Below are 14408 nucleotides of genomic sequence, written 5' to 3'. Positions count from 1 at the left end.
AATAGCACTCCCAATTTAATAATCCATTTTCTCTGCTCGTTAAGATAGAATGCCAACCCTGTTTTGTTGACCTATTGCCCCTGACCTGATCAATAATAATAAATTTGAAGTTAGCTGTTAAGTGAATTTTTTAGTGTCTATAAAGAGCATTTGTAAGTATTTTGTGACGTATGTCTCTAAGAAGTTCTGCAATACGTTGTTTCAATTGCCCTACAAAAAAGGCAGAACACTGACATGTCACCTGACTACAATTGCCAAAAATTTTTATATCAAACATTCGGCCAGTGTTCTTACTACTAAAATCTGTAGTCTTGAACATATACTTACAAAAGCTACAGTGACCACACCGGTAAGATCCAATAAGTCTACCCCCTGTGATAGACAGCTGTAACTCATCAAACTTCTCAACCTTACCCCTACAAACAAATATCAAATCATCTATGTATCATTTATATGTGACCACTTTCTCAGAATAAAAACTGGTATTATAAACAAACCAACTTTCGAAACAACCCATGAATATAACAGCATAGGAGGGGCATATGATGCCCCCATGGCTGTGAAAAACTGTTTCTCAAACTGGAAGTAATTATGAGGAAGGGAAAATTCCAATAACTGTAAGATATAATATATTCTCGGACCTGGGTATTACTAACACCAGTGTAGAGGGCACTCACATCTACACTAGCCCTGTAAAACTTGTCTTTCCACTACATTCCTCCAACAATGTCACAAAATTCCTTTCCATTTTTGATATGTGATTGTATTTTCATCATGGGACTTTTCAAATATCCATCCAAAAATACCCCTACATTTTGGAGATACGCTCCTACACCTGAGACAATTGGCCTCCCAGGAGGATTTTCCAAGCTCTTATGAATCTTGGGAATGACAAAAAATCTGGCATCCCTAGGGTTCCTGATGTATAACGTTCTCACATCCGAGGTAGAAAGAAATCCTAATCTCTCTCACTTCTCCAATAACTCATCTGGAACCCCACTCTATCCCCCATCATGGTGTTTCCTGTCCACTCTATCCCCCATTATAGTGTTCCCTGTTTTTCCTGTCCACTCTATCCCCCATTATAGTGTTCCCTGTTTTTGAGTGCCACCTCCTTTCTGCATTTGTACTCCAGTCCTAATCACCATTTCCCTCACATTCTGTCTGTCTGCTTTGTGTTCTCCACCCAATAGTGCCAGAAGTCATCAGTTAGTCTTTCTCTATCTTTTGTGTTTGTCTGGCCCCTGTTCCCATTTGTATGTTGTCATTCCTGTTCATACATTTCTCCTCTACCCATCTGGAAAATATGAAAAATGGACATCTGCCCACCCCAAATATCATGTCTTTCCCCATATCCCTTTCCCTTCTGTTTCTCTGCTAACTCTTCCCCTTTTTGGTTTATCCTCTGCACAAATTTCCTTCCAATTTTCATATAAAATTAGTAGAGTGTGTATTGTACAGCCATTAGTAGCTGACATGTCATTTCACACATAAACACGCATCATCCTAAGCTTGCTGCATCCATGCTATTGGGTTCATGTGTTTACATGATCATTAGCTCCAATCATTATGGAAGCAGCCACATATTTGCCACAAAGTGTCTAACTTATTCTGGCGCCATCAAACAAAATTGCCCCTCCTGCACAGGAAATCGGCTTAATACTTGAGTGTACTATTTCGTCTACACTAAGTGGGCCTTATGTGGCCGTGTAAGTAATTGTCTGAGTTGGCCCTCAGTCTTTCTCAGAAATAATTAAGAATACATAACAGACTCCTATCAATTTTTTAAGGACTTTACAAACCTTTTAAGTTGACTTTATGAAGACAGTAAAATAAGAAACAGAAAAAAAATACAGTAGCTCATCAAAGCAGATGTTAATATGCTCAATCAGGAAAATGTTTACATGATATAGACATGTCTGTTGTATATTTATAAATCCTGTTACCTGTACGCTTGTTATATTGTCAGAAAATGGAGAGTTGAAGAAAGCACCAACAATGTTCATTACAGTATCGGTAACATATCTTTCCAAAGCTGTATCTGAATGTTTCCTGTCTGTTGTTGTGTTACAAACCTAGGGAAACATAGTTACAGTTAGTTAAAAAGTACAAATTTGAATCATGACAATAAAGGAATTCATAAAAAATATGCATTATATTTCAATTTTTTTCTTCTTACGTCACATCCTTGTAAGTATAAAAACAATGAAAGTAGGCATTGCTTCAAATGAAGAATTAATTTAACAGACCAGGGAGAGGGGTGAACAAATGACTGGCCTTCTGGGAAAGAGCTATGGTGTTTTTATTGGAAAAGAGACCAAAACGGGGACTGAATAACATTAAATATGTAGGCAGGTGCAGTGTGCATACTCTCCCACATGTGTAGATACAGCTACAGCTCAAAGTTGTAAACCAAGCTACTAAATATTATGGTAATTCTGTGACATCATCAGTGATGAATGGTGATAGGACATAGGACCAACACACAAGGCCAATAAATAAAATAAACAAATAAATAAATAAATGAACAAATAAAAGGTAATCATCTTGGACAAAGAAGACAGTAGAAAAAGACTGAAATTCTGGAGATCTCTTCATGAAAATGAGCCTTGCAAATACTGCCATCAGTCAGTGCCTCTGTGCTAGCTACTGTATAAACTTGGGTAGACAAAAAGTCCATTTACTGCAATAATCAGCACAACAGCAGACCGCTAAGATGAGCTCTTGCAACAGACAGTAACTTACAAGGACTTATGATTGAGTTTGCCATACTATCTTCAACAACTGCAAACAGTCTTCAGAGGAGTAGACTATAGCTCAGGTCAATGTTTGCCACACACGCATGGATACCAACTGGGCATCCATGTACCGAGCCACCAATTAGGTTCAGGGAGATGTAAGACACTATGTTATCTTCTAAAGTGTGAAGAAATTCCTTACCTGCAGCAAAACCAATGGTGACCATCTCCTCTAACTGCATTACCACATACCAGGCAGACCGTACTGCAGCAGTTAGTAATTGTATGATAGACTCCTAGACACTAAGGTGGAACAAAATGAACACATTGTAGGATAACGGTGTAGCACCACTCTGGTGAGGAGACCATGTCCACCTTGTAATATCTGGTAAGAATATGAATTAAAGAATACGCAGTAACACTACAACTGCCTTTTACTGATCTTATGTAAGAAACCTGCAGATATCAAAAATGACTACTTCTGCTGTAATTTCCCAATGTGTTCTGCTAAAGCTGCCCTGCTGAGTTTCTCCATCAGTATTTTAAAGTACACCCAGCAGGTACTTTTCCCAAAGATTTCAGTAGTTGTCTCATATTTCACATCTAAATTTCCACATCTGTTCTTGTTCGTTAACATACTTCTAATGCTGTGACACTGTCTTTATTGGAATAAAGCACTACACAGCATGATATTGCAAGCACCTCAGTGACCAAGAAACATTTACAAAACACAGGTGGATGCATTAATGGGCACTTTTCTGTTACAAATGGCTCCTCGGTTTGAAACGCATTTGTGCGACCAGATAAGCTCTGTCCAATGGTGTGAGCTAATAAAGGAAATCACAATGAATATAGCTGTAAATGCAACCTATTATTTTGCTTATATTTAATTGATTTTAACAGATTTCTGAAACAATTACTTAAGTAACATAACTGAGCAAGCCAACCAAAATGCAGCCTTTCACACCTCATTAGCATAGCAAAAATGTCATGCATTGGTTAAAAACACTGAGAGAGCATGTAGAAATATCAACATAAATTCAAGAAGATGAAGGAGAGAGAGAGGCTAGTCCTCAGGCCTCCAATGGAGCAGAAGTTAGAGACAGAGAGAAATGTGGTATTAAAAAATATACATTAGTTTTGTTAACATAGTCTTAAATCTACACAAGTCTTAAAATAGGTTTGACAGCCTAGAAGAAATAAATGTGTGCGCCCATTACTATGACTGGTGTGAGGAGAAGAATGGGTCCCTATCAGTTCATCAAACAGCATTTTCAGTGCAATTGCATCGAACATGCCGTTCATCGAACGGTTCATACTGAGATCATAGTACAGTGAGGATCGGGAAATATGCCCTTTCCTCACTGCTGTGCGATTTCGGAGGGAATTCGATTAATGGCATTTCCAATTAAATGCTGTTCGTTGAAGTGGCGGTTCGGTGTATTGATATAGACCTGACAGGAACAGGTTTCTAGTAGAGTAAATGTTGTGGAATGAATTATTCAGCACAGTGAAGTAATTGCCTATAAGCATTGGAGGTTCAAATCTTACAAACTGAAATTGCTAGCGTGGAATGGTCAGATAGAGCTATCCACTGTATGAGTAATAATTAAAATAGAACAATAGCAATAATAATAATAATAATAATAATAATAATAATAATAAAAAGAACATGAACACTGAGCACTGGAACTCAAAGATAAAGAAAGAAAATGCGAAAAAATACTTTGCTGCATAAAAAGAACGGCAAATTTCAACTAGTAAGCACTTTAATCTTTCTTATCAAAATATTTCTTCAGATTTGAATTTGATACACGACACAACAGATAAACAAAGAGAAAACAAGCATTAACAAAAACTGTAAAATAAGTATTAAAAACAAGTAGTTAAACCAGACAAATTATTTTGAGTTCTTTAAAGCAGTAGTAATAAAATTACCTAAAATGTTTAAATTGCAATGTTATCAACAAATCAAGATATGCTTGACCTTTAAAAAAATATTAATCTACCAAACATCTATTCTTTAAAACATCTTTAAATTCATATTCTCATTTAAAACGTGTGGGACAGCAACATTAAATAAGACCTGTCCCCTATATATTCTTTAACATTCGGTAAAGTTTCAATGCTCTTCTCTACCTTTTGCATCTAAAACAACTCCAACAACTGTCCACAAACCAAAACTGTACCTCAGCAACCACAATCGCACAAACACTCCACGGTGCACCAGCAGCAAGGAATAGTTTGAAACAGTTTATTGGTTAACCGCTTTCATCTCAGAGGCTTAATCCTAACTGAAACTGCAATGCAATTACTACTTTTAAAACCCAAGCACCAAGTTGGTTGATGGATCAAATTACATCACTTCCTTTCCCTTAAGGGAGCCCAAACCAATGCCAAAATGCTTAAATAAATGTAAAAAAAAAATTTTAAACTTAAAACCAACAACAACAATACATCTCAAAAAAAATAAAAAAGCTCAAAAAGTTCCTCTACCCTTAACTTCAATATAGGTACTAGGGAGACAGCATAATTTAATCTTGGTGGGGTATATGCATTTAACCTTAACTGTCAAAGCAGCTCTCTATATTCCAGCAGGATTAAATGAAGTGGTCTCCCTACTAGAATTGCCACCTGTTTTTTTTTTCCGGAGTATTCAGAAATCAAACTGATTGTTCAGTAGTCTGGAAAACATTGTACAAACTCCTGTATTCTGTTTCAAAAAAGAAACAGACTACTGGACTTAGTTAAATCAGTGGATTTACTATGCTTTTTATTACAAAAAGCATAGTAAATCTGCAGAAAAAAGGCATCACAGTCAGAAAAAGAGGGCATTCTCCTTGTGTGGCGCAGCAATGATGTCACAAAATGGATGGGATATGGGCGGAGAATGGGCAGGTTGCTGGAGGCGTGGCCTAAGCCCATTTTTAGCCACAAAGAAAGGTGGCAACCCTACTCCCTAGTACCTAGTATTAAAATTAAGGGCAGAAACACTTTTGTGATTTTTTTATTTATTCATTGTTTATTCTTTTTTTTTCCACACCCCAAAGTTATACTCGTATACATAATTGGACATCTTTCTAGAAGTCACTCCTGTATAAAAAATTTACTTTTTCCACAATAAAGCATTTTTTCCTTTTTTCTTCTTCATGTCTGAGTTGAACAGCTCAGTGTGCATAGCAGTTCTTCAAAAGACCATGAGGCCAGAGAGCCACTGACTTCCTAGTGGCTCTTAGAGCTTGTTGCTTTGAAACCACTGAGTTTATTGTGGCCCTCAAATCATCCATGAGCTTACAGTGAGTAATGCTGAGGACTCTAAAAGTACACTAAAGGTACCACTGAAGTGATTGCTGCTAAAAATACAAAATGCACAATGTGTTGGATGCTTGCCATTTTCAAATTGTCCTGGGCAATATCTGTTTTGCTCAACTCCTAGAAGATACACACATTCCACTGAAGTGTGTTGTCCAAATGTAACATTCATATATGAATAACATAGCTCTAGAATTATTGTCGTAAAACAGCCATACTTTGCTTTGTGCATTATATCCTGTGTGTATTCACTGAAGTATACAGCTGTTATCACTGGACTTAGAGGCTGTATGTTACTGCTGTTAGTCTGTGGTTTTACAGAGCTGATACTGTATGGAATATAATCAATTTTAATTATAATGTATGCAATATAATTAATTTTACTCTCCAGCTCTATTCCTTGCATGCCCTCCACTTCACATTCTTGGTAACCTTTGCACTAATTCTGCCTTATTTACCTTTATTTTTCAGTTTGCACGTGTTTCTTTCCTGAGTGACCTGCATAAAGCAATTTCTATCTTCTCCACTGAAGCTAGCTATCTTAACTAAGTAAAACCTCTGGGAAGCAAGAACCTGACTCCCTCCAGCTTTTCAATTGTAATAGGTGAACTACAATTTAGTTTTTGTAAACTGTTGAGGCAAAAATATTGCTTACATACAATCATACAAACCAAACCAAAAGCCCAAGGTAACTCTCAGAGTCAGTGTTAGCCCCACTCCCCCACTAGTACTAAATTTAAACCAGACTTTGCCACTCCCTTGCCACTCCCCTCCTGCTAAGTACCAATCAGCACCTCACACATCATTGAGGAACCCTGCACCCTTAACCCATTTCCTTCTCTCTCATTCGTCCACACTCTGTTAGTACAGTCAGCCATCAAATTTGGCCCGCCCCCTATCAAAATGCAAACAAGCAAAAAAACACTAATTACCCAAATGCCTGTACTGTTTCTATTTTACCATCTCACTGCCTACGAACAAACACTTGACCATGGTATTCACTACCCAAATGGTCAGACACCCATGACTTCACACATCACCAAATACTTTACCTTCCCCAGCACACTGAATATACCACCCTCTATAAAATACCACCCCTGTACAGCCACAAAATATAATCCTAAAGACAAAGACTATATAAAGCGTATAAACAAAATCCTAAAGCTCAGAATATTGTGTCACTATAACCTTATAACACTTGGAGGCATTCATCCCAGCCCTGGCTCACCCACACCCAATAACCTCCACTCCCCTACCACAACCACCACAGTCATGCTACCCATGAATACTCCCACTAGTTCCCTCCTAGCATTTCACCTAAATATTAGAAGTATTAACAATAAGATTCCCAACCTAAGCGCCCTCCTAGCAACCCACTCCCCAGACATTATGTGTCTTACGGAAACCTGGCTAAAACCCAGTACTACTGACAATGAGATACTACCTCCAGGATACAATATTCACTGGTTAGACTGTGCTACAAGGAAAGGGGGTGGGATAGCAGTCCTTTACAAAAATACTCTAACCGTTAATAGAGACACCATTCAACCTCCCCAATTCAATAACGCGGAACTCCTCATAACCAAGCTACAGATTAACCAAAAAACACTTGAACATTGTCTGTGCATACATTCCACCAGGCAACAACCTAAATACCCTAGAAGATCTCCTTTACTGATTATCCACTACCTATCCCCCAAAAAACATAGTTATTGGTGATTTTAGCACCGACTGGCATCCCTGCTCCTCCGACCCCCCCCCCCTCACTCATATAAACTTATCTGGGTTTAAACAGACCATAACCTCTCCCACAAGGATAAACAAACCAACCAACAAGGAAAGTATCCTAGACTGGATCCTAGTTAATAACCAACCCCAACTGTACACAGCTGGTACTCTCCCTGATGACCTCAGTGACCATTGTTTAACCTATATCATAAAACGTAAGGCAGGAAACCCTCACCAGCCCAAATATAAAACATTTAGAAAAAGGACAAACTTTGATGCTGCTATATTCCAAAATGAATTAAAAGCAGTTGACTGGTCAAAACTAAAAAATCTAACATTAGAGGAGGCCATAGATCACTTTAATAGTAAATTCCTAAGTATCCTTGATTCCCATGCTCCAGCACGCACAATAAAAACTAGATCAAATACAGCACCATGGCTCACAAAAGATACCAAAGCTAAAATCAAAGCTAGAAACAGAGCCTGGGCCAGCTGGAGAAAGTACAGTTTTGTACCTACCATAAATGTAGATGTCCGATAGGTATGCATCTGCAGTCCTTACATATGGGTTGTCCTGCCTCAGGCAGCCCTTTGGTCGGCCAGATTCCAAAGTCTGGGTCCGGCGTCGGCTGATGTCGCCCCTTCCCTGACGTCAGAGCGCCTGGGGTATAAAAGCGTCAGCCGACGCCATCTTCCTCAGTTTTTCTTGCCCCAGATGCCAGGTGCCCTCTAAGGAATGCTAAATTTGGAGAGATGCAAAAAATCCAAACATGCACAGTAATATATATATATATATATATATATATATATAAAAACAAATACACCATAATAGATAACCCCAGCTAGCTAGAATTGATGGATTAAGTACCCAACAAGTACCACAGAGGGGTAGGAGGGAGGGACAACCTGACTGCAGATGCATACCTATCGGACATCTACATTTATGGTAGGTACAAAACTGTACTATGTCCTTCAAGGATGCATCTGCAGTCCTTACATATGGGTAGAATACCATAGCCAAGCTGGGGGTGGTAGGACCTAAGAAAAGGATGGTGTAGCTGAAATACCCTGCAGGACTGCCGTAGCAAAGCCTGCTCTGGATCTGGAATATAAAGGTAAATTGTAATGCTTGGAAAATGTATGCACGGAGCTCCATGTAGCATCTTCTAAGATGTCCTTCGTAGCCACCCCTCTTAAGAAGGCTGTGGAGGTGGCTGTGGCTCTGGTGGAATGAGGTCTAATGTTAGCTGGCACAGTCTTGCCATGAAAAGAGTAACAGAATCGAATGCAATTTCCTATCCATTTTGAAATTGTCTGTTTGGAAATTGCTTTTCCTTGTACACCAGCAGCATATGTTACAAAGAGCTGGTCAGTTTTTCTGAGTCTTAGTTCTGGCCAAGTAGTAGCGCAACTGTCTGTGAATGTCCAAGGTATGCAGAATTTTCTCTCCTTTGTTTTGCGGATTTGGAAAGAAGGTAGGAAGGTGAATAAGCTTGGTTCAGTGAGACCCTGGATACCACCTTTGGCATGAATGAAGGATTGGTTCTCAATGAGACTCTGTCCTGATGAAAAATAAGAAATGGCTGTACTGCCATGAGGGCCGGTAACTCAGATACTCTTCTTGCTGAGGTTACAGCCAGAAGGAAGGCAGTCTTCCAGGACAGGAACTGTAGTTCTGAAGATGCTGCTGGTTCAAAGGGAGGTAGAGTTAATTTTTCCAACATGAAGTTAAGGTCCCATGTAGCCACTGGTGGTTTCCTTGGAGGGTTGATGTTTTTAATCCCTCTTAGAAACTGCCTTAGCAGAGGATGAGAAAATACAGGTGGATCAGTGTTGTACTCTGCTGAAATTGCTGAAGCATGAATTTTTATGGAAGAGTAAGAAAGGCCATTATGGAGCATTTCTGCCAAGTATTCCAGGATATGTTCAATGCTCATCACTGTCGGATCTTGGCCCTTTGTGGTGTTCCAAGTGCGAAATCTTTTCCATTTTGCTGCATATGCCTTTCTTGTGGAAGGCCGCCGAGCTTCCATGATGATATCCTTTACTCTCTTGAATAACTTATCCTGGGGAGGAGTCAAGGTATTTTCCAGGCTGTCAGCTGCAAGGTTTTCAGGCTGGAGTGTAGAGTTTTGTAATTGTGTTGTGTCAGAAGGAGTGGCCATTGTGGTAAAGGCCACGGTTTCGTGCGAGACATGCTCCTCAACAGTGGGTACCAGTGTTGTCTTGGCCAGTCCGGAGCTATCAGAATCACTTTTGGCTGTTCTGTCCTGATCTTCAGTAAAACCTTGGTCATTAATGGAAGAGGTGGGAATGCATATACTGTTAGAGCATTCCAGCTGAAAGAGAGGGCGTCCACTTTCCATGCTTGTGGGTGGTATGTCCTTGTGCAGAATTTCTTCAGTTGATGGTTGTGGTCGGAGGCAAAAAGATCTATGTCCGGTCTCCCCCATGATTGTGTTATCTGAAGGAAGGTGTCTGGGTGCAGCATCCATTCGTGTGGATCCATGATTTTTCTGCTTAGGCTGTCCGCCAGCACATTGTCTTTTCCTGGTACAAACTGGACTTGCAGCTCTATATTGAGTTTTAGGGAAAGCTCCCAAAGATTCATTTCCGACCTGCAAAGAGGGTAAGAATGGGTACCTCCTTGCTTGTTTATGTACCACATAACTGTGGTATTGTCTGTCCTTATTAGCAGGTGGCCTTGATGCAGGAAGTGTTTGAAGGCCTCAATTGAATGCATTACTGCCAGCATTTCCTTTTGGTTTATGTGCAGGCGCAATTCTTTTTGTGACCATTGTCCTTGAATGCATTTGCCCTCCATGTGCGCTCCCCAGGTGTCTGTTGTAATGGTTTGGCTGATATTTGGTTTGTTGAAGGGCAGACCAACGTTTCACTGGCTTGCTCGAGCCCACCACAGAAATTCTTTTTGAAGGCATGGAATGAGTGGGATCAAAGCCTCTAGGCTGTGACTGTGTTGAGACCATAGACTCCTTAGGTACCATTGTAGTTTCCTCATATGCAGCCTTGCTTGTGGAATCAGAAGAATGCAAGATGCCATGAAACCCAGGGCCTGCAGAATTCTCCTTGCAGTCAGCTGGGTTTGTTTTGTCAGTTTTCTGAAATAGGCCGGTAGTTGCTCTTGTTTTTCTTCTGTGAGAAAAGCCATTTGGGTGGTTGTATCTAGTTTTGCGCCCAGAAAAATTATTCTTTGGGATGGAACAAGTCTTGATTTGTGAATGTTGACTGTGTATCCCAAGGCCTGAAGTAGGCGGATGGCGTAATTCAAGTGTTTTACCAAAGTTTGTTGGCTGTCCGCTTGTATAAGGCAGTCGTCCAGGTATGGGTATATTTGAATCCCCTGAAGTCTGCAGTGTGCAATTACTGATGCCAGGCATTTCGTGAATACTCTGGGCGCAGTAGATAAGCCAAAGGGCAATGCTGAGAATTGATAGTGCTCTGAACCTGCAAGAAATCTGAGGTGTCTTCTGCAACTTTGTCTTATAGGGACATGCAGGTATGCCTCCTTGAGGTCTAGAGTTACCAGCCAGGACCCCTTGCCCAGCATGGGAAGGAGTTGCTGTAAGGTCAGCATTTTGAATTTTGGCACAATGAGATAAGTATTCAGTGCGGACAAGTCCAGAATAGGCCTCCATTGCTTTTCTTTTCTTGGGACAAGGAATAGTCTGGAATAAAATCCTTGGCCTTGTTCTGAGAGAGGAACCTTTTCTATAGCTTTCATTTGCAGTAGGTTGGAAATTTGCTTGAAAGCCTCTGCCCTTCGATTCGGTGGCAGGTTTGGCATGCCTTTTCTTTTTGGTAATGTATGAAAATGGAATCTGTATCCTTTGTCTATTATTTGCATGTGTCCATTTGTCCCTTGTAATACTGTGCCAGTTTTTTGAGAATAAAGAAAGCTTTCCACCCAAAGGTGCTTCCAATTGAGCCCTGGTTGGCGGGGTCAAGATCAAGTCATTGAGTTTGTCCTTGTGGAGCAGTTGTAGGTCCTGCACTACCTCTCTGGTTAGGAGGCTGCCATTGACGTCCTCTGTAGGAGCCTCTAGCTTGCCCTCTACCTCTGGCACGCCTGTTCTTGCCTCTTTGAAATCTGTCTGTGTCTGGAAAGGACCAATTCTTAGAAGGACAATTTCTGCTGAATCTTGGTGGTTGGACCTGGAGAAAATCTTGGACTGTTTGTACAGATTTAGCCTTTTCCTCAAATTTCTTTAAGACCTCCTGAGCCGAGGAGCCAAATAACTTTTGCTTTTCCAGTGGTGCATCCAGAAGCTTTGCTTTAACATGATCTGGCAGAGTTTGTTCCTTCAGCCAAGCATGCCTATGTATGATTGCACCTGTCATTGCTGACCTACATGAAGCTTCCAATGCATCATAACCACACTGCAAGAAATGGTTGCTAACCTGCTGGGAATTATGTACCAGATCCTGAAGTGCCTTGCGATCTAGGGGTTCAGGCGAAGATAGTTTTTTATGCAATTCATCTAACAAATACTCTTGGCACTGTATCATATGGAATTGACAATTCAATGCCCTCATAGAAAGAGTGGACGAAGTATACACTTTTTTACCCCATCTCTCTAAAGCCCTGGACTCCCTTTCAGAAGGAAGTGGATTTTTAGAAGTGGTGGTTGCAACCCCTTTAGGGCCCTGGGAAATAGTTTCTGGGTCAGCAGAGTGGCCCTTGTAAAGGAAATGATGCGAGTCCGGGACCCTGTAGTACCTGTCGGATTTGACAGGAGCCGGAGGGAGGGAGTCAGGGGAAGTGCTAGACTCAGAGTACACATCATCAATGACATTCAAAACAGGAGGAATAGCCAAAGGTCTATGCTGAGGTAAATGCAAAATGGTCCTTAATCTCTTCCTGGAATCAGAGAATTCTTGGCCCTGCCATTTGAAATGCTCTCTCATGGAGTGAAGGGTCTCCCAAAGGACAACTCTTCAGGAGGGGAGGCTGAGGGAATAGATTCCTCAGCATCAGAATCCTCATAGGCCGTAAAGGCCTCCTCCTGGTAGTCTGATAGGGCAGAGTCATCTGAGGCCTCATCAGAAGACTGGGGATCTGTGTGCTCAACCCTGGGCCTTTTGTCTAGAGGAGGTTGAGAGCCCCTGTCCGGATGTGGCTGAGAGCCCCTAATTAAGAAAATAAGGTCCTCAGCTAAACTTAAAATCTGTGAACCTGTAGAAGAACCCTGAAGAATAGCCTTGGGAGGGAGAGATTTTGGCTGTTTTGCAGCTTTAGCACGTGTGAATGCCTTTATAGACATGGATGCAGGAGGCCTAGCTGCCCCACGTGCAGGAGTAGTTTTCTCTAGAGAAATGGTGTCGGATGTTTCCGGAGCACCGGTTTCAGAGGGGAATTCTATGACCGACTCCGAGGAGGCCTCCGGGGCCGAGGTTGTCGGTTGTGCGGTTTCGACGGTCGGAAGCACCAAGGATTCAGTTTCAGCAGAGACCGAGACACTCGCGGTAGGCCTCACGGTCTGCGTGTGTCGGTCCTTGTCCTTCCGTTTTTTGGATAAATGAGTAGTCGGAAGCTCCGACGGCATATTGTAACAGAAACTAACCCCAAAAAATTCCTCTGCAAACTCCACCCGACGCCTAAGAGTGCGTCAATTGAAGGAAGCACAGGCTGCACAGGCTGACACGTCGTGGTCTGGGCCTAGGCAGGGGAGGCAGTAAGAGTGAAAATCCTTATGATGTATTTGTTTCCCACAAGTTAAACAATTATTAACTTTAAGCATTTGATCTGACATCGGCTGAGGCAAGAAAGAGTCCCCAACGGGGTACTTAGCTTTTTTGAAGTCTTCGGTAGCTGAAATTACAGGAGCTGGCCGACCGGCACTTGCGAACTGCTTCTGCTTCGGGCACCGTGCGGCAAGAAAGACTGAGGAAGATGGCATTGGCTGACGCTTTTATACCCCAGGCGCTCTGACGTCGGGGAAGGGGCGACATCAGCCGACGCCGGACCCAGACTTTGAAATCCGGCCGACCGAAGGGCTGCCTGAGGCAGGACAACCCATATGTAAGGACTGCAGATGCATTCTTGAAGGACATCAATCAAAACCCCACTTGACCATCTAAAATATCAACTCAGGAAAGATACAAACAAATCTATTTTACTGGATAAAAAAGCTTCTACCAAAATCTCCTACAAAAACACCACAACAACCCTCAAAAGTTCTGGGAAGGCTTAAATCAACTACTTTGTCCAGGTCACTCCACAACCTCAACCCCGGCTAACTACACCCATAGTTCCCCAGAGACCATAGCTAGCACCTTTAATAACTTTTTCACTGAAACAATCCAATCCCTAGCAAATCAACTAACCCCCCTCTAACTTAAACCACATGCCTAATAATCACCCAGAATTTAGCTTCCAACCAGTATCCACTAGTTTTATCAAAACACGTCTAAAAAAACTAAAACCTACCACCCTCGTAGCTGACCTCCTCCCTGCAGAATACCTACAAATAGCTGCAGATGCCATTGCATATCCCATATCTATCCTTATCAACAGAACCTTATCCGAAAATGCTATCCCTCCTCTGAAAATATCTCACGTCATCCCACTCCATAAAGGTGGTAACTCCTCAGACATATCCAACTATAGAC

At 41.3% G+C, this 14408-nt stretch overlaps 1 protein-coding gene across 2 annotated transcripts in view; it reads right to left on the bottom strand.

The window, feature by feature from the left end:
• ITPR2 (inositol 1,4,5-trisphosphate receptor type 2) overlaps window positions 1-14408 on the bottom strand; it is a 2416542-nt gene that overhangs the window by 958557 nt on the left and 1443577 nt on the right. For both annotated transcript variants that reach the window (XM_044087657.1, XM_044087658.1), the window contains exon 33: window positions 1947-2075. In XM_044087657.1, coding sequence (XP_043943592.1) covers window positions 1947-2075 — 129 coding nt within the window. The remainder of the gene's footprint in view (window positions 1-1946; window positions 2076-14408) is intronic.

This window comes from Protopterus annectens, chromosome 11.part0 (assembly GCF_019279795.1).
Source record: "Protopterus annectens isolate FY-2018-M chromosome 11.part0, PAN1.0, whole genome shotgun sequence".
NCBI lineage: Eukaryota > Metazoa > Chordata > Ceratodontiformes > Protopteridae > Protopterus > Protopterus annectens.
The sequence above is the reverse complement of the archived record's forward strand: the minus strand, read 5'-3'. Positions and strand labels throughout refer to the sequence as shown.